At 47.8% G+C, this 25,898-nt stretch overlaps 1 protein-coding gene across 7 annotated transcripts in view; it reads left to right on the top strand.

Annotated features, from left to right (window-relative positions):
- Positions 1 to 25,898, top strand: part of TELO2 (telomere maintenance 2) — a 43,644-nt gene that overhangs the window by 13,998 nt on the left and 3,748 nt on the right. For 5 of the 7 annotated variants that reach the window (XM_030545683.1, XM_030545687.1, XM_030545682.1 and 2 more), the window contains 12 exons: positions 793 to 881; positions 2,249 to 2,359; positions 5,531 to 5,619; positions 12,246 to 12,337; positions 14,607 to 14,723; positions 15,446 to 15,517; positions 16,194 to 16,364; positions 17,317 to 17,408; positions 20,496 to 20,595; positions 21,088 to 21,152; positions 22,037 to 22,152; positions 24,900 to 25,574. In XM_030545683.1, coding sequence (XP_030401543.1) covers positions 793 to 881; positions 2,249 to 2,359; positions 5,531 to 5,619; positions 12,246 to 12,337; positions 14,607 to 14,723; positions 15,446 to 15,517; positions 16,194 to 16,364; positions 17,317 to 17,408; positions 20,496 to 20,595; positions 21,088 to 21,152; positions 22,037 to 22,152; positions 24,900 to 25,003 — 1,218 coding nt within the window. In that variant the 3' untranslated portion in view covers positions 25,004 to 25,574. Of the gene's footprint in view, positions 1 to 792; positions 882 to 2,248; positions 2,360 to 5,530; positions 5,620 to 12,245; positions 12,338 to 14,606; positions 14,724 to 15,445; positions 15,518 to 16,193; positions 16,365 to 17,316; positions 17,409 to 20,495; positions 20,596 to 21,087; positions 21,153 to 22,036; positions 22,153 to 24,899; positions 25,575 to 25,898 lie in introns of those variants that run through there. The other 2 variants (XM_030545685.1, XM_030545686.1) reach the window with 2 other exon arrangements.

The following is a 25,898-nucleotide window of genomic DNA, read 5'->3' as shown; positions in this document are numbered from 1 at the left end:
GAATGGAAGAGGGGCACCAGTACCCCTCAGAATGAGGGGATATCCGTTTGCAAAATGGAATTGCATTGAAAAGATGCAAAGGCAGCATAGAAGATGTGGGCTGGGGCAAGGTGAGGGGTGCAGGGGGGGGTGTGGTGAGAGAGAGAGCATATGCCTCAGGAGGACTTGGTCACAGCCAGGCAGAGTCAAGTAGAACTGATATGACAACAGGGTTTAGGATGGGCAGCTCCAAAATTAAAACTACTGCTCGATTTCTATATCATGCAGCACCTGATCAATGGGAGGTGTCCCACTGAAATCCCCTTCAGCAGGAGTTGATTAGAGTCCTAAAACGGGTGAACACCCAGAAGGAGGGTGTATAAATTCACTGGTGGTTGTGATTTTCAAGACTGAGTAGGGGATTTAGCCACACAATCCCCATTTATTTCAATGGGAATTAAACCCCACAGCTCCTTACTTGCCTTTGAGAACCTTAAGTTTTGTTTGCAAAGCATCAGCTGTAGTGCTGCATTGTGACTTCAGACCTGTTAAATGCTTTAAAGATTATAAATGACAGTGAGACCAAATCTGATCAAGCAATAACTTGTATGTCGTGAACCCAGTGTGAAAGGTGCATATGGCTGAGATTGCAAATCTCCACATGCATTTATTATTTGATCCTTCACTGTTTTAAAAACTACGGCCTAATTCTGAGAGGTGCTGAGCTCTCATAACCTTCAACTGCAGATTTATTGTATTTAATCGACATAAAAGCCTCCTCAGCATACAGTAACTTCTATTTTGCATGTCTAGTATGAAGATGATGATGAGACCAGAGAGCTAAAGTCTCTCCAGCAGACAGCCCGACTACAGCTCCCTGTCACTGACCTGCCAAATGCTGGGTGAGATTGCCACTCATAGCCATATATCTGCCTAGAGCATAGATGCCAGGCAAACCATTCTTAGTAAAGGCTATGAAGACAAAGCCTACCTCTGACTATAATCCTTCCACTTTGGTGGATGGTAAACTCCAGACAGACAATCCTAGCTCTAAAGGCAGGAAGTCTGTATTTGTTAGAATCCGCTAAGGTGTAAATTGCTGTAATCTTCACTGTGCTCTGCATTACAGTTGGCTATCTCTCTGCAGCCAGCATGTTTTTAGTTCAAAGGTCAAATGGAAGCATGTTTGGAATTGTGTGTCTGATGGCTGCATTTCCTTGGGATTCTTGTAATTCTACGTGCCCCTGAAGTGATCCAAATGGGCTGGGGAATCTTTGGGTATCTCAGGATAAACTGGAAGCTGTGTGTCTACAGCCTGTCCATTGCTAACTGAAATACAGTATTAACTTCAGTCCAAAAGCATTAACTTCTGGCTATACTGTGACTTTCCATGGGATTTGCTGTCTGAAGATCTCAGAGCACTTTACAGAGGTTAATGAGTGAAGCCTCCCAATGCTACTATGAGGGTATGGCTACACTTGCGGCAGCGCTTTAAAGTTTTGAGTGTGGTCGCAGCGGCTGCACGTACTCCACATCCTCTACGGGTGTAGCTTGCAGCGCTGGGAGCCGCGCTCTGAGCGCTGCAGCACTGTTTACACTGAGGCTTTACAGCGCTGTATCTTGCAGCGCTCAAGGGGGTGTTTTTTTCACACCCCTGAGCGTGAAAGTTGCAGCGCTGTAAAGCGCCAGTGTAGCCATGGCCTGAGATAGAAATAGTGACAGAGAAGTGGAGAGGTGAAAGTGACGTGCCCAAGGCTACATGGCAAATTGCTGTCAGAGCTGTGTGGAGAGCTCAGATCTCCTGACTCTGTCTTGTACATTAGCCACTACTGAATAATGCCTCCTGATTTGTTCATGGTTTTCATAGCTCTTAAGAATACACAGGTCAACACTTCCTTTGCCCTGAGATGACTGTGTGTCTGCTCTTACCCACAGTGTTTTTGGTTCTCTCCATTAGCACAGTCTTAATCTTTGTTAGGAACTAAAACAAGCTCAGGTGGCAGTCCAGGGAACTAGCTCATGCTGTCTGCCATCTCCACTCTTCCTCCATCATGAGGTCTCCCCATACCTGTACAGCTACTCTAGCTTTTTCTCCTCATAGCTGGACCATTCTAGGTGAACCCACACTGAAATGAGATTCCAGTACCTACTGTAGATAGAGGGTGTGGATTGGGGGTTTTACCTTGGAAAATCTAGTCTCCTGCTTGTGATCATGGATTTTTAAGATCCTTGTTACTTTATGCCTTTGACACTTTCTTGTTGCCAACAGCAGGAATGACAGTCCATCTGCTACACCAAAAGCTGTGTCAAAACCAAGTGGGAACCCACACCCAGCAGCCCCTGCAGTGCCAGAGGAGGGATCTGACTTGGAGCTTGACAGGTACATGCAAGAACTAAACTACTAAGCAAAAAGCTGATTTGAAATAAAAAGTAAATGACAGATCCTTGAAAGCTGACTGTGTGTGAGAGGCTGTACTGCTCAGTCTGAACTGGGGAGCAAACCAGGCTGTGTGTAAAGGGTAATTGCAGATACAGGTGTGCTCGTGCCGAATTTTACACCCAAATTGAACCCAAACCCAAGGAGGCCAAGTTGTTTTCCAGCCCAGCCAAACCCAAGCCTTCTCCCTAAACCTGTAAGGTTGCTCCAGTGGGAGCTGTGTGCAACAGCTCCATGCAGTGCTATAATGGGCATATTAGTGACCATGGTGCCCCTCCATGGGCCAGAGAAGGAGCGCTGGCCCGAGCCTGAGTGGGCCCAGTTGTGTTCTGACCTGGACCTGACACTTCTAGACGCTTTAGAGCTCTAAGTGCAGATCAACATTCCAGGCTTACTTTGTAGTTTTGCTGCCTGTGTTGTTGATTTTGCTATTTGTGTTTATTTCACTTAAATTGTTTAGACACCTATTGCCCTGCAGATTATCCCGATTCCACTGCATCCTGCAGACTTTATATGTTCCCATTTTATTACTGGACATGCACTAGTCTGTCATATATGGTGGTAATATATTTGCTACTGTATCTTTGTAACATGCTTGAGAACTTTCCATGGAAGTGGCTATATTGGTGCTGTATATTTATTATTTTGGACAGTTCATAATAAGATGTGGAGCTGAATGGGAGTCTAGAACCTTAGTGGATAAAATTGTTCTCACAGTCCCCCCTGAATCAGGGTGCATATGCTTGGTAAGTTTCTATTCAAGTCTCCTCTAAAGGATACGCCTTCATTTCCTTTTACTAAGAAGGGTGGGGGGGTTGGAAATAGTGAGGTGTTGTAACTGGCATGGAATTGGCTCCATTCTGAGTGAGGAGAGTCCATGATCTGCTCTAAGAGGAGGGTCCTGTTAAATTGTGGGCATCAAAGAGGGACTTAATTTCGCAGTGACCTCATGCTCCTTAGCCTCGTACTGTAACCATCTCTGACGCCTGTAGCGCAAGAGTGTGAAAGTCTAGCTCACTGGGGCTTCCAAGTGCCTCTTTTAACCAATCTTATCAAAGCTTTCCCTGAAAAGGCTTCACAGGGGTGTTTAAAAAGGTTATTTCAATGAGAAATATTCCCCTGAATGTGATGAGCATAATGCTGATCTTTGTCACTCAGGGGAACTGGTTTGAGAGCGAGGGGGAAGAGGGGGATCTGAAAGCACGCTATAAATATTAAACAAATTAAACCTCCCAAACACTTGTCTGACATTGGTGACTATTATGATCCCCATTTTATAAATTGGGGGAACTGGTACGTCATTCCCCCAAATTGTGCCTCAAAGACTGTGGTCATGCTGCATATAGAATATTCCCGTATTTGACCACTAGATCAGGCGTCGGAGTTGGTCTGTCAGATTAGTTGCTTTACTCTGCTACAGAAAAACCGTCTGTAACATCTGTGTCCAAGAAATAAATCCTGAAATTTTTTTCTACTGTTGTTTTTTCTTAATGGAAAGTACTTCATGTGGGAAATGAAGTTAGAGCCCTGCCTCTTAACGATTCCTACATGTTGCTCGCTCATCACATGAGGCACTGGGTGAGTGCATACAGTTCAAAGCCCTGTGCATCTCATTCCTTTGTGGGAAAATTCTGTAAGCTGAAGAACACTGTTGTCCTGATCTGTACATTGTGTGAAAAGAGCCTCCATCAGCAGCTTGGGTAGTGGGAGGATAAGGTGTCAACAGCTCTGTTGGTGAGGCATGTCAGTGTCTGATCTGAAACTGGATCAGCGGAGGGAGCATCCTGACTCTCAAAAATATGGAAAGACCACATAGAACATAAAAATGGCCCTACTGGGTCAGACCAAAGGTCCATCTAGCCCAGTATCCTATCCTCCATGAAGTTATCTAGCTCTTTTTTGAATCCTGTTATGGTCTTGGCCTTCACAACATCCTCTGGCAAGGAGTTCCACAGGTTGACTGTGCGTTGTGTGAAGAAATATTTCCTTTTATTTGTTTTAAACCTGCTACCTATTAATTTCATTTGGTGACCCCTAGTTCTTGTGTTACGAGAAGTAGTAAACAACACTTCTTTATCTACTTTCTCTACACCAGTCATGATTTTATAGATCTCAGTAATATCTCCCCTTAGCCGTCTCTTTTCCAAGCTGAAAAGTCCCAGTCTTATAAATCTCTCCTCATACGGAAGCCGTTCCATACTCTTAATCATTTTTGTTGCCCTTTTCTGGACCTTTTCCAATTCCAATATATCTTTTTTGAGATGGGGCGACCACATCTGCACACAGTATTCAAGATGTGGGCATATCATGGATTTATATAGAGACATGATATTTTCTCTCCTATTATCTATCCCTTTCTTAATTATTCCCAGCATTCTGTTAGCTTTTTTGACTGCCACTGCACATTGAGTGGATGTTTTCAGAGAACTATCCACAATGACTCGCTCCAGTCCCCATGGCTGGGGGAGGGCCCTGCTGCCCCAGAGCCGGCTGGCTGGGAGTGCGGTCAGTGCTGCCGGGCCAGGCTATGGTGGGGATGCTGGCCCTGTCCACAGGGCCTGAGCCACTGGATGGGAAGCGGCATGAGAAATGTGTGCTGGTCAACCTCAAGTCTGGCCTGCAGCGCAGGCTGGACGCTGCAGGCCAGGCTCCGCTGGAGACAAGAGGCAGGGCTTCTTCCTGACCAGTTTGTCTCTCATTATAGTAACATAGTTTCTGCTTTCCATTGGCCTCAGAGCTCCACTAGTTGATGTGTTTAGGGAAGTGCAGGAAAGGGTTTACCTATTTCACATGCCTCCCTGTTCATCAGCAGAGCAGTTAAGGATCATTAGAGCCCTGCATGGTTGTATCCGCATCCACTCCACTATCCACAGTAATGGTCCATGGATATTCATGGATTTGCAGAGCTCTACCCATCTCACCATCCTCAACGCTTGATAACCGAAGCTGGATCCTTGTAGGTTGGGGTACTGAGCAACCTCTGTTTGTTTGGTGTAAGGATGAAAAGGTGAGGAGGGAGGAGAATGTGCCCTGTCTGTCCGTTTGGCGTTAAGGAGGAGAAGGTGACATGATCAAATCCACGTGGACTAATTCATGCCTATGCTTCTTTCACAGTGATGATGACCTCATTCCTTACGACATGTCAGAGGATAAAGAGCTGAAGAAAATGAAAGTTCCCGTCTATATCCGAGACTGTATTGAAGGTAGGAAATTCTGGGTAGAGTCTATTGAATCTGCACTTGGAAATGCTCATCTCCTACTCTGTTCTGGGGTGGTTCCTGGTACAGGCTAGTTTTTGTTAGTTGAGTCAAAGTTGTGGTACTTCGGAAATTGGTGTTCCAGTATTGAATTGTTAGTTCCTAATGGCATGACTACACTACAAACTTTTGCTGATGCAAGTTATGTCGGCATAAAGCCACCACACTTGTGCATGTGCATACTTGGCTCCTTGCGTCCACACTGGGCATACTCACCTGTGGTGTTTGTTAGTAATGTGCAGAGCACCATGGGAAGGTATGTCATGGTCCAGTGCTCTGTCTTTTGGGAAGTTTTGGCAGTGCACAGTGGGGCAGAGACAAATTGCGCAAGGGTGACTGCTACTGCAGGATCAAGTTCCCATCATGCAACTTTCTCCACCCCATAATGCCATCTTTATCCTACCATTTCCATGCCTATTTTGAAAACCCAAAGAACCTGCCTGGGGCCTGTTGCTGTCCACCATCTCTGGCCAAAGCATGTAGCATGCATTGTTGTCATAAGCATTGCAAGCACAGTATGCATGATACTCCGAGGAACATGACGATTTGCTGAAGAGCAGATTGCCATGGGACATAGTGAGGACCATATTCAAGGTTGTTCGTGGCATTCATGGAGCAGGTGCAAATGATGGAGTGCTGCTTCTGGGTCTGAGATACAAGCACTGACTGGGAGGATTACATCATAATGCAGGCTTGGGATGACAAGCAGTGGCTGCAGAACTTTTGGATGTGCAAAGCCACATTCCTCAATCTGTGAGCCAAGCTTGCCGAAGCCATCCAGTAGAGTGACTCCAGAACGAGAGCTGCACTGACAGTGGAGAAGTGAGTGATGATTGCACTATGGAAACTGTGGTCAATGGGAAATCATTTCCAGTTGGAAAATCCATTGCGGTGGCCATTGTCATGCACATGTGCAGGGCCATTAATCGTCTCCTGCTATGCAGGACTGTTAGACTTAGTAATGTGCAGAATATAATGGTTGGATTTCCAGCAGTGGGGTTCCAGAACTGTAGTGGAGCGATAGGGATGCGTGTGCATCATCAATTTTGGCACCAAACCACCTTGCCACAGAGTAAATCAACAGAAAGGGCTGTTTTTCTAGGGTTATGCATGTGCTGGTGGGTCACCAGGGACACTTCACCGACATTTGGCTGGCCAGGTAAGGTTCATGATGCGTGCATCTTTAAGAACACAGGACTGTTTGGAAAGCTACAGGCAGGCACTTTCTTTCCTGACTGGTGGATTACCACTGGTGATCGTGAAATGCCAGTGAATCTGGGGGACCCAGCCTACCACTTACTCATAAAGCCGTACACCAGCCACCTCGACAGCACCAAAGAAAGAGTCAACTGATGGCACAGCAGGTGCAGCATGGCAGTTGGGTGTGCTTTTGGAAAACTGAAGGGGTGCTGACAGAAGAATGGATCTCAGTGAGAAAAATATCCCAATGGGTGTAGCTGCCTGCTGTGTCCTGCATAAAATCTGTGAAGCAAAGGGTGTGACGTTACTGCCAGAATGGAGGTGGAGCTTCTGTCTTCTGAGTTTGAACAGCCATACACAAAGTCTATGAGAAGAGCTTGGTGCAGAGCTATATGGCTCATGAAAGCTTTGCAAGAGCACTTTAACAGCGAGCCACAGTAGTGCGTTCTGGTGTCCTATGCTTTACCTGGCCCTGCTGTTTGGGGAGATGTGATTGGTGCAGATCTGTGTACATAACATGGACAATGAACCTATTAATTTTGTGCTCCTTGCTATGCATTTATGATGATTACTCTGTGCCACTGATCCTATGAGTTTTGTGCATTGTGACACAATAACTTTTAAGTAGTGCTTTTACTGCTGCCAGGCATTATGTAGCATAGGTTGGGAACTAATAAAGATGGATTATTTTCCAAACAAGAGAGTTTTTTATTGAGTAATGAAAACACTTCAAAAACAATTCTGTGCAAGTTAAAAACAAATACATTAAAACCTTAATTTATGAAACAAAGCCTAAAGAAGGGGAAGAAACATTCATATCTATTTTAGCTACATGTACGTCAACCTTGGTCCTCTCAGGTCAGTGTACGTGAGGCTCTGGTTGTCCTTAAAGTTCTCTGGCGTGAAGAGGTAGGGATAGGGATGTGGCCCCTGATGCCATGTGGAATGTTGAGGGGGCATGTAGGGAGGTGCTATACTAGAATTCTCTATGGACTGCAAAGGGAGTCCAGCCCGGGATTGTTGAACCTGTAGGTCTTCAGGAGTCTGCAGCACCTGTGTTTTGCAGCCAGAGAAATCTCATTATGTCCTGATGCATCTCCCTCTCCTGGGCCTTTCTTCTGTCTGCTCTTTCCTTCTCCATACAGTCTGCAATATTAATCCTCCAGGCCCTCTGCTCACTGTCCAATGCATCAGTGCCTTGAAGGATCTCGCTGAACATATGATCCCAAGTCCTCTTCTTTCTCCTTGTCTGGCTCAGGCGTTCTGTGAGTTTGGAGGGGGAACTCCTCAAGGTTGCAATGGCAGTAGGTACAGATAACACACACAGAGGTGCCATTGTCCCTATAGTCACAACAGAAAGTGAAAGGTAAGGTTCAGAATTCCCTTCCATTGCTCCCCTAGAGTTTTAAACAAGACTTGCTGATTGACACTTCTGCTTGGGAGTGCTTGTGCACGGCACCACTCTCAGCACCAGCCTTGGTGAGTATGGCACACCAGGGATGAGGAAAATGAGGAGGGAATTGCTTGTTTGCGTGAAACTGAGTCTAGGGCAGTGGCGCTGAATATGGGTGTGAGGGGTTGTCACCCCTGAGGTGCAATGTGGAAGCTGTGGGAACTGCTGCATCTCTCTAAGACACACAACTAGGTTGGGGACACAGCTAGCCTTACCCAGGACGTGTTATCACCCAACATGACAGCAGGTAGCACCACTCACCCAGACTGGGCTGAGTACAAACAGCAGACCTCAGCCAGTTTCCCATCTCCTGAGGCACACACCCCTCCCCGCCCTGTAGTATAAACCCAAAATTATGTCATCTTGTACTGTACAGGGATCTGCACAGTTTAAGCTCATTAATATGTCCTCCCCTCCCTCAGTGTGGAGAGAAATATGCACATTTGTGGTAACCAAGCTGAGATTTTTCCCCAGATCTGTCCCTTAAAGGCACACTGGTTTAGGTTAAAATATAAACAAGTTTATTAACTACCAAAAGAGAGATTTTAAGGGATAACAAACAGACCAAAGCAGATTATCTAGTAAATAAATAAACTGAAAACTAAGCCTAAAATACTAGAAAGATAGGATGTGAATTAGCAAATTCTAACCCTGGCTTATGATACAAACAGGCTTGCAGATTCTTAAGGGATAAGCTGCATTTGTTCTGCAGCCTGGGATCCCCTCCCCCATTCCAAGACTTTTTCTTTAGGTGCTTCTCTCAGGTGTTCAGTTGTGGGTAAGTGAAGAACAATAGATGTTGTCACTTCCTGCCTTATATAGCCATAGAATATGATGGGAACCCTTTGTTTCAAAAACAGTTCCCAGCCCAGTTTGTGGAAAAATACATGCCCCCAAAATGGAGTTCAGAATCATGTGGGCTGGTCACATGCCCCTTGCAGAGTCATAGCAGACATTACTCACATTGTTCAACAAAAAAACCTTCAAAAACAGACTTCAAAGGGAAACTGCAGAGCTACAATTCATTTGCAGATTTAACACCATTAATTTGGACTTGAGTAGGAACTAGGAGTGGTTGGCTCACTACAAAAACAATTTTCCCTCTCTTGGTATTGACACCTCCTCATCAATTATTGGGAGTGGACCACATCCACCCTGACCGAATTGGCCTTGTCAACACTGGTTCTCCACTTTTAAGGTAACTCCCTTTTCTTCATGTGTCAGTATATTTATGCCTGCATCTGTAATTTTCACTTGATGCATGAGAAGAAGTGGGGGTTTTATCCACGAAAGCTCATGCCCAAATAAATCTGTTAGGGCTAGTCTACACGGGCAGTGCTAAAGCGCTGCCATTGTAGCACGTTAATGTGCCTTGTGTGGTCGCTCTTAAAAAATCTCACCTCAACAAGGGCGTGGCTCCCAGCGCTGGGCTACTGTTTACAACTGGTGCTTTACAGCGCTGCAACTTGCTGTGCTCAGGGGGGTGTTTTTTCACACCCCTGACTGAGAAAATTGCAGCGCTATTAATTGCCAGTGTAGACAAGCCCTTAGTCTTTGAGGTGCCACTGGACTCCTCGTTGTTTTTGTGGATACAGATTAACACGGCTACCCTTCTGATGCTTAATCACAGATTCACCGGCAGGGGAGTTGGAAGTAAGAAATTTACAATACACTTGAAAGACAGTTGGCAGCTCACTTATGCCATGGAACTGCCTGACCCCATAACCCAGCAAAGACTTTTCCAGTACAAAGGGTCAGATTTATAAGGGGGAAAAATGCCTCTAGATACCTCTCTTCTCCCTTGAAAGACAAAAGGACATCTGCTTGAAAGACAAAAGGATGACATTGAACTGGGGGGAATGGTACTGGCCTGGAGGTTTTCCAGCCAATACAGACCATTGTAAACTTTTGGTTGAGAGAAACCTTTTTGCTTTTAAACATACTAGCCTTGTTAAAGCTAAGGTATTAGCTTGCATGTTTCTTTTTTTTCCCTTTTGTAACCAATTCTGACTATTATGCCTTATCACTTGTAAATCATGTAATCTATCTTTCTCAAGTTAATGAACTTGTTTTACTCTTTTATCTAAACCGGTGTGTTTGATTGAAGTGTTTGGGAAATCTCAGCTTGGGTCAGCAGGGCTGGTGCATGTTCATTACCCTTTGTTGGAGTGCTAGACTAATTTATGAGCTTGTATCCTCCGGTTGGCTGGTGAACAGTACATTTCTGGGGGTCAAGGCTGGGACTGAGGGATATGTGGGTGTCACCTTGTATCTATTCATGGATAGCAGGGCATATCATTTATGTATTCAGCTGGGAGTGACTTTGCATGCTGGTGGCTGGGAGTGAACAGAGCCTGTAGGGAGTTGCTGTTTATTAGCAAAGCAATGTAAAAGGCATCCCAGGCTAGAGAGCTAACAGGACACAACAGTTCAGGTTACACCCTGTGGAATCTCACAGCTGTGATCCTGCTAAGTTGGGGTGCCATAATTGAAATGGGAAATTAATTTACACACTTACTTGAAGTTCCTTTCCCAGCGTCGGGCTTGCATATGCTTGACTGCTGGGACTGACTGGACTGTGGTGGAATCTCAAACAGATCCTGGCTGTCAGCATAGCTGGACCACCCCAGTTGCATGTCTCTTTCCTCTCAATATCCCTTCCAGTCCTATGATGGTGGGAGGGATATCTCAGTGGTTTGAGCATTGACCTGCTAAACCCAGGGTTGTGAGTTCAATCCTTGAGGGTGCTGTTTAGGGATCTGGGGCAAAATAATCTGTTGGGGATGATACTTGGTCCTGGTGTGAAGGCAGGGGACTGGACTCGATGACCTTTCACGGTCCCTTCCAGTTCTACATTTCTATGATTCTCCTCCTCCTCCTCTCACGCAGTGGCCTATGACTTAGGCTCCTTAGAGGTATCCCCAGTGCTGTGCGGATGGCAGTGGGGTCTTTGCCAAGTATAGCCTGCAGCTCTTTGTAAAAGCATCATGTCTGTGGCTCAGTACCAGATTGACTGACTGACTGGTCTCCCAGGGTTTCTGATATGCCTGCTGCAGTTCCTTCACTTTCACGCAGTGCTGCCGCTGATCCCTGGCATACCCCTTCTCCTGCATCCCCTGCGCAATGTGTTGATAGGTATCCATGTTTCTCTGGCTGGTCCATAGCTGTGATTCCATAGCCTCTTCTCTCCACAGGCCCAGGAGATCCACTCCAGGCCATAGTGCATCTGGAACATATAACCAGCACGGTCAGCAGGGCAGTTGCACACAACAGTGGAGAGCTGCTAGGTGTGCTCACCAAGATGGACAGTCAGGAAAAGGCATTTCAAAAGTTTGCAGGGATTTTAAAGGGTAATGGGACTTCTGGACTCTGTCACCTCTAGACAGTGGAGTGGTCAGTGTTGAACATTCTGGGACAACTGCTTGAGGACTGTTAGGGTCATCATAGGTGTCTAAATTCATCCTATGTTGACCTCAATACACCGACCATGGCTCAACACCACTTGGAGAGGTGGAGTCACTGTGTCAGCATAATGGAGAGCTTACTTCGGTGGCAGACAAATTTAAGCATAGACACATGCACAACTAAGCTTACACAAGGCAGCTTACGTCGACTTAACGTTGTAATGTAGACCAGGCCTAAGTAACCTCAGCTTAGTTCCTAGTGTCTGATCTTTCTGCTGAGTTGGTGTTTTCTTCCTGATGGAAGAGACCAGTTCTTATGCCCCTGAGTTTCCCCTGCTCTATCTCCCTGTCTATCCAGGTTCTTACACTATATATTAAATTTCTACATCTGGCCTTGGTTGCAGCTTTCTCTTGAAGAGCAGGAAGGGAGGGGATATCTCTGGGATTCTTGCTAGTAGAAACATTCTCTCAGCTGGTTGGCAGAACTGAAGTGGTTGGTTTTTGTTTATCTTTAGTCCTAACTGGATCTGAAGACATGGACAAGTGGGAAGCTACAATGAAGGTTTTGGAGAGTCTGATTCGAAGGAATTCAGCTACTACAAGAGAGGTAAGGCAACATGGGCTTTAGTCAGAGGTTTGCCATCTTGACCTCAGAAGGAAGCTAGGCATAACACAGTGCAAGACGGTAACATATGAAGAGCGACAGACCAGGCTGACTTGTCCTGGAGTTGGGACAGACCATGGTCATGGCAGCTGTCTTTTCTTCTCTCTTTTGGACTCCTTTTGCAGTGGGAATGGAGACCAGGAGACAGGTAGAGCCTTCCAGTGAGGTTAGGGTTGAGGAGGGTATTGTAAGCGGCACACTTTGTCCAGGGTGAGCAGAGCTGCCTGTGGAGCAGTTTTGAAGCCTAAGCAGGTGCAGCAATGCAAATCAGAAGACAACAAAATGTGTTTATGCTTTTGTCAGACCCAGTGTGTTCCACTCTTTCTGGCTCCTCATCAAGAGATGTTTGGGGCAGACTAGTCAAGATGCAGAGCCTGGGAGGGCAGAGAGAAATTAGGACAAGGGGTTGCTGATGCAATGGCTCTTCACCATGGGTCATCTAGAGGGACTGAACTTGGATCTTTTCAGTCGCAAAAGCAGGGGCCTCTACCAACTGAACAAGAGATGTAACTGCTAGCAGTTGTAGGTTCTTATTCTGTTCTGTGGGCTGGCCAAGGGCGGCAGGTTTGTAGAAATGTTGGTGGTGCTCAGAATGCTCAGAGCCCGCCCCCCTCACCCCCGCCCAGAACGCTGCCTCCCACCTGCCTAAGGCTCTGCAAGGGAGTTTGGGTGGGGGGAGGAGGTCTTGGGTTCAGGCCCTGGGTTGAGGCAGGGAATTGGGGTGTAGGATGGTTGAGAGGTTGGGGTGCAGGCTCTGGGAGGAAGTTTGGGGATGGGAGAGGCTGCGGAGGGAGGGGGGGTGCAGGCTCCTGAATGGAGTTTGGTTGTAGGTTCTGGGCTGGGGAAAGGGGTGCAGGCTCCGGGAGGGAGTTTGGGTGCTGGGTGCAGGCTCTGGGCTAGGGCAGGGCCTGGGGTTGCAGGAGGGGGGTGAGGGGTGCAGGCTCTGGGAGGGAGTTTGGGTGCAGGCTCCGGGAGGGAGTTTGGATGTAGGAGGGGGTGTGTGGGAAGGGGGTGGGGGTGCAGGCTCTGGGATGAAGTTTGGGTGCTTGGGTGCAGGCTCTGGGCTGGGGCACTGGGTGGGGCGCAGGATGGGTGGAGGGGTGCAGGCTCTGGGAGGGAGTGTGAATGGTTGGGTGCAGGCTCTGGGATGGAGTTTGGCTGCTGGGTGCAGGCTCTGGGCAGGGACTAGGGGTGTAGGGGTGAGGGGTGCAGGCTCTGGGACAGAGCTCTAGGCTGGGGGTGCAGATTCTGGGAGGGAGTTTGGGGACCAGAGAGCGGGTGTGGCCTCTGGGAGGGGGTGGTGGGTGCTGTGGGGGAGGGGACTGCCATCACATGTGGCTTCCGTCCTCCCCTGCTGCCCCTTGCCATAGCCTCACTGGGAGTGGGGGATAGGGCTGCTCCTTGCCCAGTGTTTGCAGGAGTGGTGGCTGCAGGGGAGAGGGGGTTGGATCACAGGGTCAGACACTCACCGAAGCCCCAGCAGCTGCTCAGGTGAGTCACGGAGGTCTGCTCCCAATGTCTCCCGCCGAAAGCCTCCTTGGCATCTGGTGTTGGGGGAGGGGAGGGCTGCCAAGCATGTGTGTGCCTCCTCCCCCTCCCACTCCTCTCTTGAGGTGCAGCAGCAGCTGCCTCAGCCTGCTGCCGGTGTTGCTCTTGTGCTGCGCTGTAGCTTCTGGCAGCGGAGGCCAAGTAGAGCCGTGCCACTTTCACTCAGGCAGGGGTGCTCCAGGGGCTGGGGGGGGCCACTCCGGGGGCTGCTCCAGGCAGGGCCAGGGGAGAGACCCAGCTCCAAATGTTGGTGGAGCAGGGCCCCCAGCCCTGAATATTGCTGGAGCCCGGGCACCACAAGAGACTAACTTGCCGCCCCTGCTGGCCACTAGAGCGATCAGTTACTGCACACATGCACTCTAGGTTTTACTGAGGTGTCTTCTCCGTTCCTTGCCACTAAGGTTCTTCCAAAAGCCATGTTTAAAAGGGGCATGGACATCAACCAAGTGGTTAGTCACTGCTTTGAGCAGTCCCATCTCAGTGGCACCCTGGCTTGTCCTGTCCTCTGCTGTGTGTAATACTCGGGCCCTGCCTCTTCATGTCCAGTCCTCTCACAGAGGCAGCCAAAATGAAGTTTGTTTCTGCATCTTCCTTTGTAAACCCTCAGGGGAGGGAAGAGCTTGCAGCCCAGTAGGTGGCCTCTCTGCTTTTGTATTTTGTGCAGGTGAGCATGGAGCTGGCTAAAGTACTGCTGCACCTGGAGGAAAAGACCTACATAGAAGGCTTTGTGGAGCTCCGTAAGAGAGCCCTAGTGGCTGTCACCATCACAGATCCAGTACCAGTGAGTCTCTGTGCGTCTTCTTTGTAATAGGCACAGGCTTAAGGATTTGAGCAATTGCAGCTGGTGTCTCTTGCTGGCATGGCAGAAGCAGTTTCCATGATGGCAGGCTGGATGACCCTTTAGGGAGCAGGCTGAGTTTGTGTGAAGAGCTGTCCTGCCTCCTCATCAGCTGGGCCATGAACTGGAACGAGTATCTGCACTGGGATGATTGGAGCTAAGGTGTTAGAGGGTTAGTGTCTGAGAGGGAAACTCTGGGCTAAAAATTTAGACAATTGAAATGATTGGATAGGAAGTGTCCAGAGGAGATGGAGAAATGTGAGTGTTTCTCAGGGCAAATTAGCTAGCCTTGGGCAAAGCCCATAGCCTCATTGTGCCTCAGTTTCCGCATCTGTGAAAGGAAACTTCTTTGGTTCTGAGATGTGCTAAGGTTGGATTAGTTACTGATTGCAGAGCACTTGGAGACCCCGGGTGGAGGGTGCTATAGAATGGCAGAGTCATGTTGGTTGGTATTGGCTTCCTCTTGGGAGGGTGTGGCAGTGCAAGTCCCTGAATTTCCCCTGCTTGGATGGTGGTTCTCCCTCCATTTGTAGATTTTCCTGGTTAATTACTAACAGGAGTTAGGATTTTCCTCTTTAGAACTCCAGCCCTCGGGGAGGAGTTGGGGGGAGCAGGTTTCTTCCCCAGTTATTGGTTCATGCTCCTTATTCCCTGGCTTGGTGCAGGTGGTGCAGTATCTGACCTCCCAGTTCTATTCCCTGAACTACAGTCTCTGTCAGCGCATGGACATTTTGGATGTAAGTGACTCACTTCTTCTTTCCTCTTTGTTCTCCAGCTCCTCCCCTTCCTTTTACCTTCCCATCCATAAGTCCCCCTGTTGCACCAGACCTGTCTTTGGGAAATGAGTGGAGGTAATCCGTTGACTCCTGATTAAAAAGGACAATGGGGCGAAGCAGGAGCAGCCTGGGGGAAGCTGTTACGTTAACATTAGTTACCGCCCTTGACTTCCTGCCCTCAAAGGTTAATGCGCTGTACAGTTGTGATGGGAACCAAGGAGGGAAAAGATAGCAACTGAGAGGCCAGGATGGTGACCACTTATCTGGAAGCAGACAGTGGTTTTTAGGGAGTCTACTAAAATTTCCTGGTGCTTTTTCAGTCTGCTGCCTGATTAACATCTTAACCAGGCAGCTTCCCCATGCTGCCACCCTCCTTCACTTACTGTACCTAGAGAAGGAGCCGCTGTCTGCTTTCCAGGCTGGACAGGTAAGCTCCTCCGCACATCTCAGAGGCACTCGGTTGCCTCAAACTTGTGGGGTCAGTCCTTCCACCCTCACTTGAGCTCTTTTGTGCCCACCCCTTTCCTCATTCCTGCCCTGCTCCCACAAGCTCAGTGCAGGTGACTGTTGCTCTTAGTCTCTTTGTTAGGGAGAAGGAATTATCGTCTCTTAATGGAACCTCTTTCCATTTATCTAGGTTCTAGCTTTGGCTGCTCAGGAACTCTCTCAGCCCCAGGCCTCTGGGAAAAATAATCCCCGCAGCACCCAGAGTCCCTGCATCCAGACCGTCCTTGGCAGTGACAGCTCCCAGAACTGGAGAAGGATTGTGGATGAGAGGATCAAAAGCAAGACGCGCCGTTTGGCGAAGGTGAGGCCAGGTTGCTCAACAGTGGAAATACAGGAGCACCTCATGCCACAAAGCAGAGAGAGCTGCAGTAGGGCTAACTCTGAGAATTGCCACAATTCTGTCCAGGCCAGGGACCAGTGCAGCATCATGAAAGGCTGGGTAACTTTGTTTTAAAAATAGAATTCCACAGTCTTCTGTGTCTCCTTGGCAGGGGCTGTATCCAGCTCCTTGAAGCACTCGCACCCCTATCTCCACACCTGCCCCATGTTGGGAGGGGACTGTCTCTATATCTTGAACTCCCTGTCTCACATTGGGAGATCCCAGTCTCCACTCTGTGGTTCCAGTCCACAGAGCTGCCCTCTGCCTACCCCCATGAGGGGGCTGTAGCTCCACCACTCATTTCTCAGCCCCTTCCTCCAGTCTCATCCTGGGAGCCAGCCATCTCCATTTTGTATCTCTAACCCACAGAGCTTCCCTCTGTTTTGCATTAACGGAAGTTGTTGATTAACTCCCAGAGCTCATTTACCTTCTGTGCTGGGAGGTAAGCCTCACTTCTGAGCCTCACTTATTTTGTGCATGTTGCTTTGCTTCCCCTCAAGTTTCCCCCTCCCATATCACAGGGCTGGACCCAGACTGTGTAGAACTCCTCAGAGATGGGGATGAGGAGGAATTGGAAATGGGGAAGCCAAGTCTGGGGAATTTGACTCAAGCATGCAGTATTGAACCAGTGTAGGTCCAGCTGGGAAATGCCAGTCAGATGTCAGGAACGTAGGACAGCAGCAGTGGTAGGTCAGGACACTACCAGGTACAAAAGACACTTCAGTGCTAAAAAAATGCTACTACGGTGCTTTTTCCCTCTCTGCTGCAACGAGGTCTGACAGCACTGAGGAGTGAGGTCTTGTAACCCCTTCAGAGGCACTTACTGCAGCTGACTATGTTTCCTCTCTAAATCTCTTTTCTCTCTTTTGGACAGGGTCAGTCTGTAGTGGAACCGGCTTGTGGCCCAAACAAATTTAGTTCTTTAGCTGGACACTTCTTCTTCCCCCTGATTCAGAACTTTGACAGGTGAGATGGCGAGTGCTTTGGGATCCTGACTTACCAAGGGACTATGGCAACACATGACTGCGAGGGTGAACCTTGACCTTGCTCTGTTAATGTCATCAGTGACTGAACTGAGAGACAGAGAGGTGGTGTGACTTTCTCAAGGCCCCAAAGGGAGTTGGTGCCTGAGTCAGGAATAGAACTCCTGGAGAGCCACATACCAGTCCACAGCTCAAATTCCTAGGCTATGTCTCTTCCCAAAATGACCATAATACAGCAGTGAATTGGGACGAGGGCTTGTGTTTTCAGAAGTAACTAGGGATTTGGGAGCCCAATTGAGACAATTTAAAGGGGCCTCGTTTTCAGAAAATGCTGAGAACCTGCCCTCTGAAAACCAAGATGCTCTAAGGTGTCTCAAGTTGGGCATCCTGAAATGGAGGCACCTAAACAACTGGTCACTCTTGGAGATGTATGCCTAGCTGAGCAAAGAGCTTTGCAGCAAGAAAATGTATGCTAACAAGCAGGGCTAATGGAAATAGCCTTCTTTGCAAGCCTAAGTGTGGTGTTAGCACTGTTAGCCAACCCTTCCAGAGCTGGATTAGAGCAGACCAGACCTTGCATGAATTACAGGTCCTGTTATCCCATGTTTGGAGTTAGTGAAATTGGATCTTGAGCTATTCCTGGTCTGCTTATTGGAGGATGATAAAATGGAGGCTGGATGCTTGCTAGTCTGCACACACACTAGTGGTTTCTTCCCTCTTCTTAGAGATTTATAGTAGCAGGACAGCTCTGCTGTAATGGTTCATATCAAGGCAGCTTCCTTCCCTTTTAACTACAGTACATTCAGAAATATCATAAATAATACTAGAGTTGTCAGAGTAACTGGACAAAGCTTACTTGACTATAATACCCCTGTTTTGTTCATAGTTTCCCTGCTGACTAGTGAATTAGTCAGTGATGTGCAGTAGTTTTCAGGGCCTTATCCTCAGCCCATTGAATTCAGTGGAAAGATTTCTGCTGACTTCAGTAGACCATGGATCAGCCTCTGAAGAAGTTCTGCTGGAACAGTTTTCAAAGTCAGTCAGATTATTTTCCTCCAACAAATGTATCAGTGCCCTTAAAAAGGGCCTGTTATACTTAGTGGCTATGCAAAGACAAATGAGTGTGTGTGCACCGGTGAGGAGAGAAAATGGTAGAGAATCCTACTTCGGTTACAGATTTGAGCAGTGAGCAATTATTAAAATAGGAAATCACTTTGCTGGGGTTTTCTTTAAGTTGCTCTGCAGTGTACTGAGCACAACCAAGCCATGCCTTAGCTGTACTGGGGCTAGGGAATGAACCCATGATTCAGGAGGCTGAATTTCAGCAGAATCTCCTGTTTTCCTGGTTTCTATCTATGGGTAATACTGAAGCCCCATTTATCCCTGGGGAATACGGAGCTTCCAGCATCACACGGCTGATCCTTTTTTTAAAAAAAGAACTCTTCAGATTGTCATGTTCATCTTCAATAACTGACCGGAGAACAGAAGCACTAGACTGTGTTCAGTACTAGTCAGCCCATCTCTAGCAGTGAGGAAGCTCTGGGAGTATCAATGAAAATGGCTAGCAACCCTTCCCAACTTGGTGTCATTTGCATATTTTATAATCATGTACTCCGCTCCAATATCCAAGTCAATAACAAAAATATTAAATAGTACCAGGCCCAGGAAAGACCCCTGCAGCATCACACTAGATACACCCTCCCAGTTTGGCAGCACACCATTGATAACTACTTTTAGTACAGCCTTTCTAAAGCTATGCACCCACATTATAATAAATTCATGTAGACCACATTTCTCTGATTTGCTTATGAAAATGTCATGTGGGACAAAAGCCTTCCTAAAATCAAGATATATCATGTCTGCACCTTGCCCCCCATCAACTAGGCCAGGAACTCTGACAAAAGAAATGTAAGTTAGTTTGGCATGATTTGTTCTTGGCAAATCCATGTTAACTATTACTTATAACCCCTCTATCCTCTAGGTGCTTATAAATTGAGAATTTAAAACTTTGTTCCAGTTTCTTTACAGGTATTAAAGTTAGGCTGACCAGTCCATAATTCTCTGAGATCCTCTCTCCCCCCAGCCCCTTTTAAAGACAGGTACTATGTTTGCCCTTCCCCAGTCCTGTGGAAAACTCTGATCTACTTTACTTGGTGGGTGATGAGGATGAATTAACATCTGTAAAGTATTTTGAGATCCTCTTTAAATACACTCAACTGATTGAAACTACAGTAATAAAAATAAGCTGTCAGCAGGACTGTGTAGGCAGGAGGTACAATGGAGGATGCCCGAGAAGCATTTGGATGGCTCTAGAAGCCTACTCCAGGAGTCTGATGGACAGGGCTCTATGTCTAGAAAAGAGGTGGAGCACAGAAAATGATGCTTTGCTTTTGGAGGATGCTAAGCAGTAGTTCCTTTGAATGGCCACAAGGGGGCTCTGGCACACTAACAGTCCAGACAGTTCATTCAGTAACGGAAGGACATTTATGACTGAAGTTTTGGTGCTATGCATTGTTATCAGGCAACATTCCTACAAGCTATTACTGTAAGCTATCTCAACTGTAAGGAGCTGCAGTCTATGGCCCTGGATAGCCCCCACGGCCACAGTGTTGCTTCCTCCATCTTGCCAGGTGCTTGGATTCATGGTTGACCAAATCTAGGCAGCAGTTTAATGTTAGTCAGGTAAGGATGCTCTAAGATAATTAAGGGCTTGGGCAAAGTCCTAAAGGAGGCATGTTACAGACAGCATTAATGCGGTCTCCGTTCTGATTGTTTACAACAAGAAAACGGGACCTGGCATTTGCATGCATTTCTTCCTAGTTCAGCCAGACTTCACCAGCAAGCCAAGTCAGAAGTTCTCAGCATACTTTTGGGGGCTCATGGGAGCCAGTAGATGTGGTGGGAGGCATTCTCCATTTTACTTTGGTAGCCACTGTCTCCAGGACAGGGATTGCCAGTGACCAGCTGGGCACAATGTTTCCTGCTGACCTTCTAAGTCATGCTCTGGCAGGTCTGAATAGGCAATAAGAAAACTTGCCAACCCAAACGAACTGTCTCTCTTGCATTGCAGGCCTCTGGTGACCTTTGACCTTTTGGGAGACGATCACCTTGTGCTAGGAAGGCTGGCGCACACTCTTGCAATCTTGATGTACTTTGCCATCCACACTGTGGTAAGGAAGTTGAGGCCCATAATGCAGCACTCGCTGACTGCAGTGGGGGTGAGCCCCAAGATGGCCTCTGAAGTGGCACTGGAGCATGACGCCTGCTGCACTCATTGGGGAATGACCCCAATCTGTAGGGGGATGCCATACCAGTGAGCAGCTGGCAGATGCTGGGGGATGGGACAGAGAACAGGGCTGGGAGTTAGGAATCCTGCATTCTGCTCCCTACATGTACTTGGGCATGTATCTTTACTGTCTGTTCTCTCCATTTGCAAAATGGGGTTAAGAGTTACCTTCCTGCTTCCCAAGAGGTTCCTGAATGGAGGGGAAAAAACCCAATATGCGCTGACTGCTATAAGAGGCATTGAGTTCCCCAGAGATCTATCTGGGTGACTTTTTCCCATTGCATATGGGCCTGGATGTGGACAAGTCAATATCCCTTGTGGGTCAGTGTGTGAGAGGCTGCCTATTCACTGTATTCCCTTCAATCCTGTTCTGCAGGCAGCTGCTGCCATGGGAAAGTCACTGCTGGAGTTCGTCTGGGCCCTGCGCTTCCATACAGATTCGTGAGTTGTGTTTCTATGGTTATTTTGCTGATGGGAAGATGATCAGCTTGAGGGCCAGGTGCTCTTACTGGGACTTTTTAATCTCAGGCAGAGAGAGTATTGCCTGATGCCTATGTGGTTAATTTAATGCACCATTCTCTTTGCTCACCTCTGCCCCCTGCCCCGCCCTGCTCCATATTACAGCAAAGCCTGCAGTGCCTCATGCAGGCAGAAGAGATTGATGTAGACAGGAGATGGGGCTGTTCTTGGGAGCCGCATCAGCACTAAACACTCCTTTAATCCTAGTAGCCAAAACTATCATAGCTGCTGTGATAAGGTTGAGCTTTCATTGCCAACTCCTATGTCCTGGCACCTTGCTCACCTTTTGGTCTGAAACCTCTTGAATGTCTTCTCTGTCCAGAGCTGCAATCAGTGCATGTAGGAAGCATGGCAGAAACTTTTTGGACCCATTTTTGAGTTATTCCTTAGGTGGCTTCACCTTGTAAGATATTTCCCAAGTGCTTTTTTTCTGCAGGAGCTCAGAGTAACTGAATGGTTTGGATTTACACCATCACAGCTGGAAGGGTATTGTGCAGATCTAGTAGCCTTTCTGCTCACCCCCAGTCCAGGCTTCCACAGGCTCCCAGCCTCTTGGTCCAGGGAGCAAGAGATTGGCCCCAGCTCTGCTGAGTGGCAGCATAGAGCTGAGCAGGGGGACCAGGCCTGCCAATTCTGATTAAATCCCTGCTCACTAGGAGTCTGGCTGTGCTGGCAGTAGCCATCTGTGAGAAACTTGAGGGCCCTGCAGTAAAACACTGTGTGGAGAAGAGCAGCTAATACGGTGTGTAGGTGAAAGGAAGAGAGAGAAACTTCAGCCTCTCACTGGGTCATTGCTTCTCCATTAGGTATGTGCGTCAGGGCCTCCTGTCCGCAGTCTCCTCCATCCTCCTGAGTATCCCTAGTGAGCGGCTGCTGGAGGACATGACAGACGAGTTCCTGGAGACACAGTCCTGGCTGGCAGGTGAGGGAGATGGTGGTAGTAACAGGGCGTAGTGTCTGTAGGACTGGAAGGCATAAGGGATGTTTTGCTACTTTCTTTGTGCTGCTGAATAGAGCCTCATGTTGACGTGCATGTCATTTGTATTAAGAAGGGGTCAAATTATCAATAGAGTACAGTCCTTGCTGCAAGGGAGGGTGTGCTGCAGAGGCATATAAGTGCAAGCCTTGGGCCAAATATGGCATATAGCATTCTAACATAGTCACCCTCACCTACAGGTCCCAAAATGCAGTGCACTTACGCCAAGCACTGTGTCCCCTCATATTCCATGGACTTGTAGGCTGGACCTTCATGTTTTAAATTACTTGCAGACCTTGAACTTTTGATAAGCAACCAGTGTCTCCTGGGTTGGCAGAATTTGTACAGCCTAAGTGCACTGGGTGCATGGAGAATGTGGAGCATCCTCATACCAGTTTTCATGGTGGCAAAGGATGAGAGCAGGAGGGCATGGTCCTTTCTTCCAAATTTCCTAGTGTTGAGAGAATGAACATCTGGTCTACAAAACAGAGTGAGTGACTCAGCCAGCTTGCACTGCAGGAGCGTGGCCTGTAGCACATGGCAGCACGTATCACACAGCACTGCCTTTGAGATGACATGCTGGAAACTTGCAAGAGGAAATGGCACTGTATGCTCTCAGCCTCTGGCTAGGTTTGGATACACTTCTGTGTGCTAATTGGTCCCTTTACTATTCTTCTGCGTCTGTTGGTTTCCTTCACCATCCTGACATTTAGAAAACTGGCTTCCCATGGGGGCTGGACCGGAAGTGACACTGACACAGCCAGTCTCTGATCCTTGCAGGTTATATAGCTCTGTGCCCTTAAAGGGAAAGAGCAGCCACGGGGGCCAGAAACTCCACATTTCCCATGACATGGTGTGCGCTGAAGAATCTGCCTCCCTCTACTGTAATGTCCCTGAGGGCAAGGGGAGTCTTTCCAGGAATGTTGTAAATGTCTGAGGAATTCAGTACAAGGAGCATTGTGGTCTATCTGTCTTTAACTAGCAGATAGTTGTAGCTGTACTTGGCAGGGAGAGGGGCAGGACTGGTATAACAGCACCTCCTTTCTGTGTCTGAAACTAGTCTTGTGGATGCCTCTTCTGGCGCTAGGAAAATGGTGATGCTTGTAGAGACGCAGTGAGCACAGTTTAGTTCAGATAGCATGGTGATGAGTGCAGGATAAGAGCATAATAATTGCAGCACAAGCCTGCACAGCCCCCTCATATACACAAGCCTTGGTTCCTGCCCCAAGAACTTTACTTTCTAATTCCATCCCAGATAGAACCAGTTTGACACATGCAGTGCCCTGGATGCCATTAGAAAGTCAGTTGTTTCCATCAGGTACTACAGAATTCCTCTGCACTTGCAATGGGAAACAAGTGGGCTGTCTGTCTCTCCCACTGCTGGGGAGTACCGGTTGGCAAATGCTGACTTGATGGCCATCCCTGAATGGGAGAAACTTCCGTGAGTTGGAGAAGGCACATCATTCTTGCATTGGTCACTTCTGATAAGCTTCAGCTGCAGAGCATTTTGAGGACGAGAGTTCTAAGCAGCATTTAATTTGTCACTTTCCTTGTTCTGCCTCATCACTTTGGGTAGGTTATGCTAGGCCCTGCCCTTAAAATTCAGTTACTCCATCATCTTGAAAAGACATGATCCCTTCTTTGGCTCAGCTGCAGAGATCCTTGGAGGGAATCCCCTTCACCCCACATGAGGCCTGGATCAGTTTGCAGGGAGTGTGTGTTCTCATGTCAGAACGTCACTGAGGTGCAGGGTCATTCCCCTTCCTTTCTCCCTACCCCACCTTTGCAGCATAGTTAGCTCAAGCTCCATGCTCTGGCATCCTCTCCAGTTGCATTTCACACGCTCTGAACTAAGAAACTGGGGCTGTACACGCTCATGTGGCTGCTTCCCCCACCTTGAGTATGGAAACACCAGCCTGAAGCTCTCCCTGAGTTTATAAATAACCCTACTCCATCCGTGTGAGTCATGTGCTTAGGCTGACACAGTGCTGGGCTCTGAGCACACCCCTTGTGCGTACAGGATATCCTCACACAGACTCTCTGCTCTTCCAGACTCCCTCCTGCTCTGACATCCTGAGTGCATCCTGAGTTTTTACTTTGAGCCCATTATGGGCCCTTGAAATAACAGTTTCATGGATGTTCTGCAAATGCCTTTAATTTACATGCTGCTCACATCACTAGGTCTATGTGAAGGCACCATGATGGTTGGGCCTGTCTTACACTTCCATCAGCTGACTGCTAGTGATACTTAAAGGCTATTCTTATTCTCCACTACACCCATTTGTGCACATGGTTATGTGATCTGTTGGTGATTGTGTACAAACAGAATATGTACACATGAGTTAGAAGCTGCCTTAAAACTTGGCACTTCTTTCCCTGATGTCAGGTGCTCACGCCACCTGCATTACCTGCCCCCATGCCAGTCATTTTGGAATTAACAATCTAAGCATTAGTGTGGACCTGGGTGAGTGAGCATGCAACATAGGCTAAAACTAGTGTTTGGTCTAAGCAATCTGAGTGTAGATATCTTGCTAGAGATAAGTTCACAGATTTAGGCCCAGAAGATACTGTAGTGTGAGAAGTAGGTTAGTTTCCTTTCACTGTTGTTGTATTTCAGCAGTTCAGGAAAGGACTGTAAAGAGCATCCTTGTTTTCCTCCCAGTGTCAAATAATGGCATTGTCCTCTTTTGCAGATGTAGCAGAGAAGGACCCAGATGGGGACTGCAGGAGGCTGGCCTGGCAGAATCTGCTGCTAATGGAGAACTTGCTAAAAAAACTCAGAAGTGTCCCTTCCTAGTTTGGGGGGGAGGGGAATTGAAAACAGAGGTGACCTCCACCTAACACACTTGCCAGATGGGTGTTCATAGGCACTGCTGGGTCCCTTCACTAATCACCAGGCTGGAGAAGAAAAGGGGCAGGGTGTACAGCTAAAGTCAGAGAGCCTGACTTGACACCTGGGCTTTGTAGTGGGGGCCAACTTAGTGAGCTATTTGCTATCCGGTACGGAGTGTACAGATGCAGGAAAATGGACTAGTGCTGCCATCCTCTTTACACCTCCCCCTCTCCAACACACACTGCACCAGCTATTTATAGCCTTGGCAGAGTTGAATGTTCAGCTAAAAATATAATGTAGACCTCATAGCAGACTTCTCTTCAGGAAAACAGGAGGAGTGGATGTGGCCACTTACCTCATGGGGCCAGGTCCATGGTATCCCTGTAGTGAGGGGTTGAGGGTCTCCCAGCAGTCAGCCTTTGGCAGACAAGTTACCAGCCTCCTGGTAGGGATCATAGATGAGGGTTGGAAGAGACCTCAGGAGGTCATCTAGTCCAATCCCCTGCTCAAAGCAGGATCAACTCCAACTAAATCATCCCAGCCAGGGCTTTGTCAAGCTAGGCCTTAAAAACCTCTAAGGATGGAGATTCCACCATCTCCCTAGGTAACCCATTCCAGTGCTTCACCACCCTCCTAGTGAAATAGTGTTTTTCCTAATATCCGTCCTAGACCTCCCCCATTGCAACTTAAGACTGTTGTTCCTTATTCTGTCATCTGCCACCACTGAGAACAGTCTAGCTCCATCCTCTTTGGAAATTCCCCCCCCTTCACGTAGTTGAAGGCTGCTATCAAATCCCTCCCCCCCCCACTCTTCTCTTCTCCAGACAAGCCCAGTTCCCTCAGCCTCTCCACATAAGTC

This window comes from Gopherus evgoodei, unplaced genomic scaffold (assembly GCF_007399415.2).
Source record: "Gopherus evgoodei ecotype Sinaloan lineage unplaced genomic scaffold, rGopEvg1_v1.p scaffold_38_arrow_ctg1, whole genome shotgun sequence".
Taxonomy (NCBI): Eukaryota; Metazoa; Chordata; order Testudines; family Testudinidae; genus Gopherus; species Gopherus evgoodei.
The sequence above is the reverse complement of the archived record's forward strand: the minus strand, read 5'-3'. Positions and strand labels throughout refer to the sequence as shown.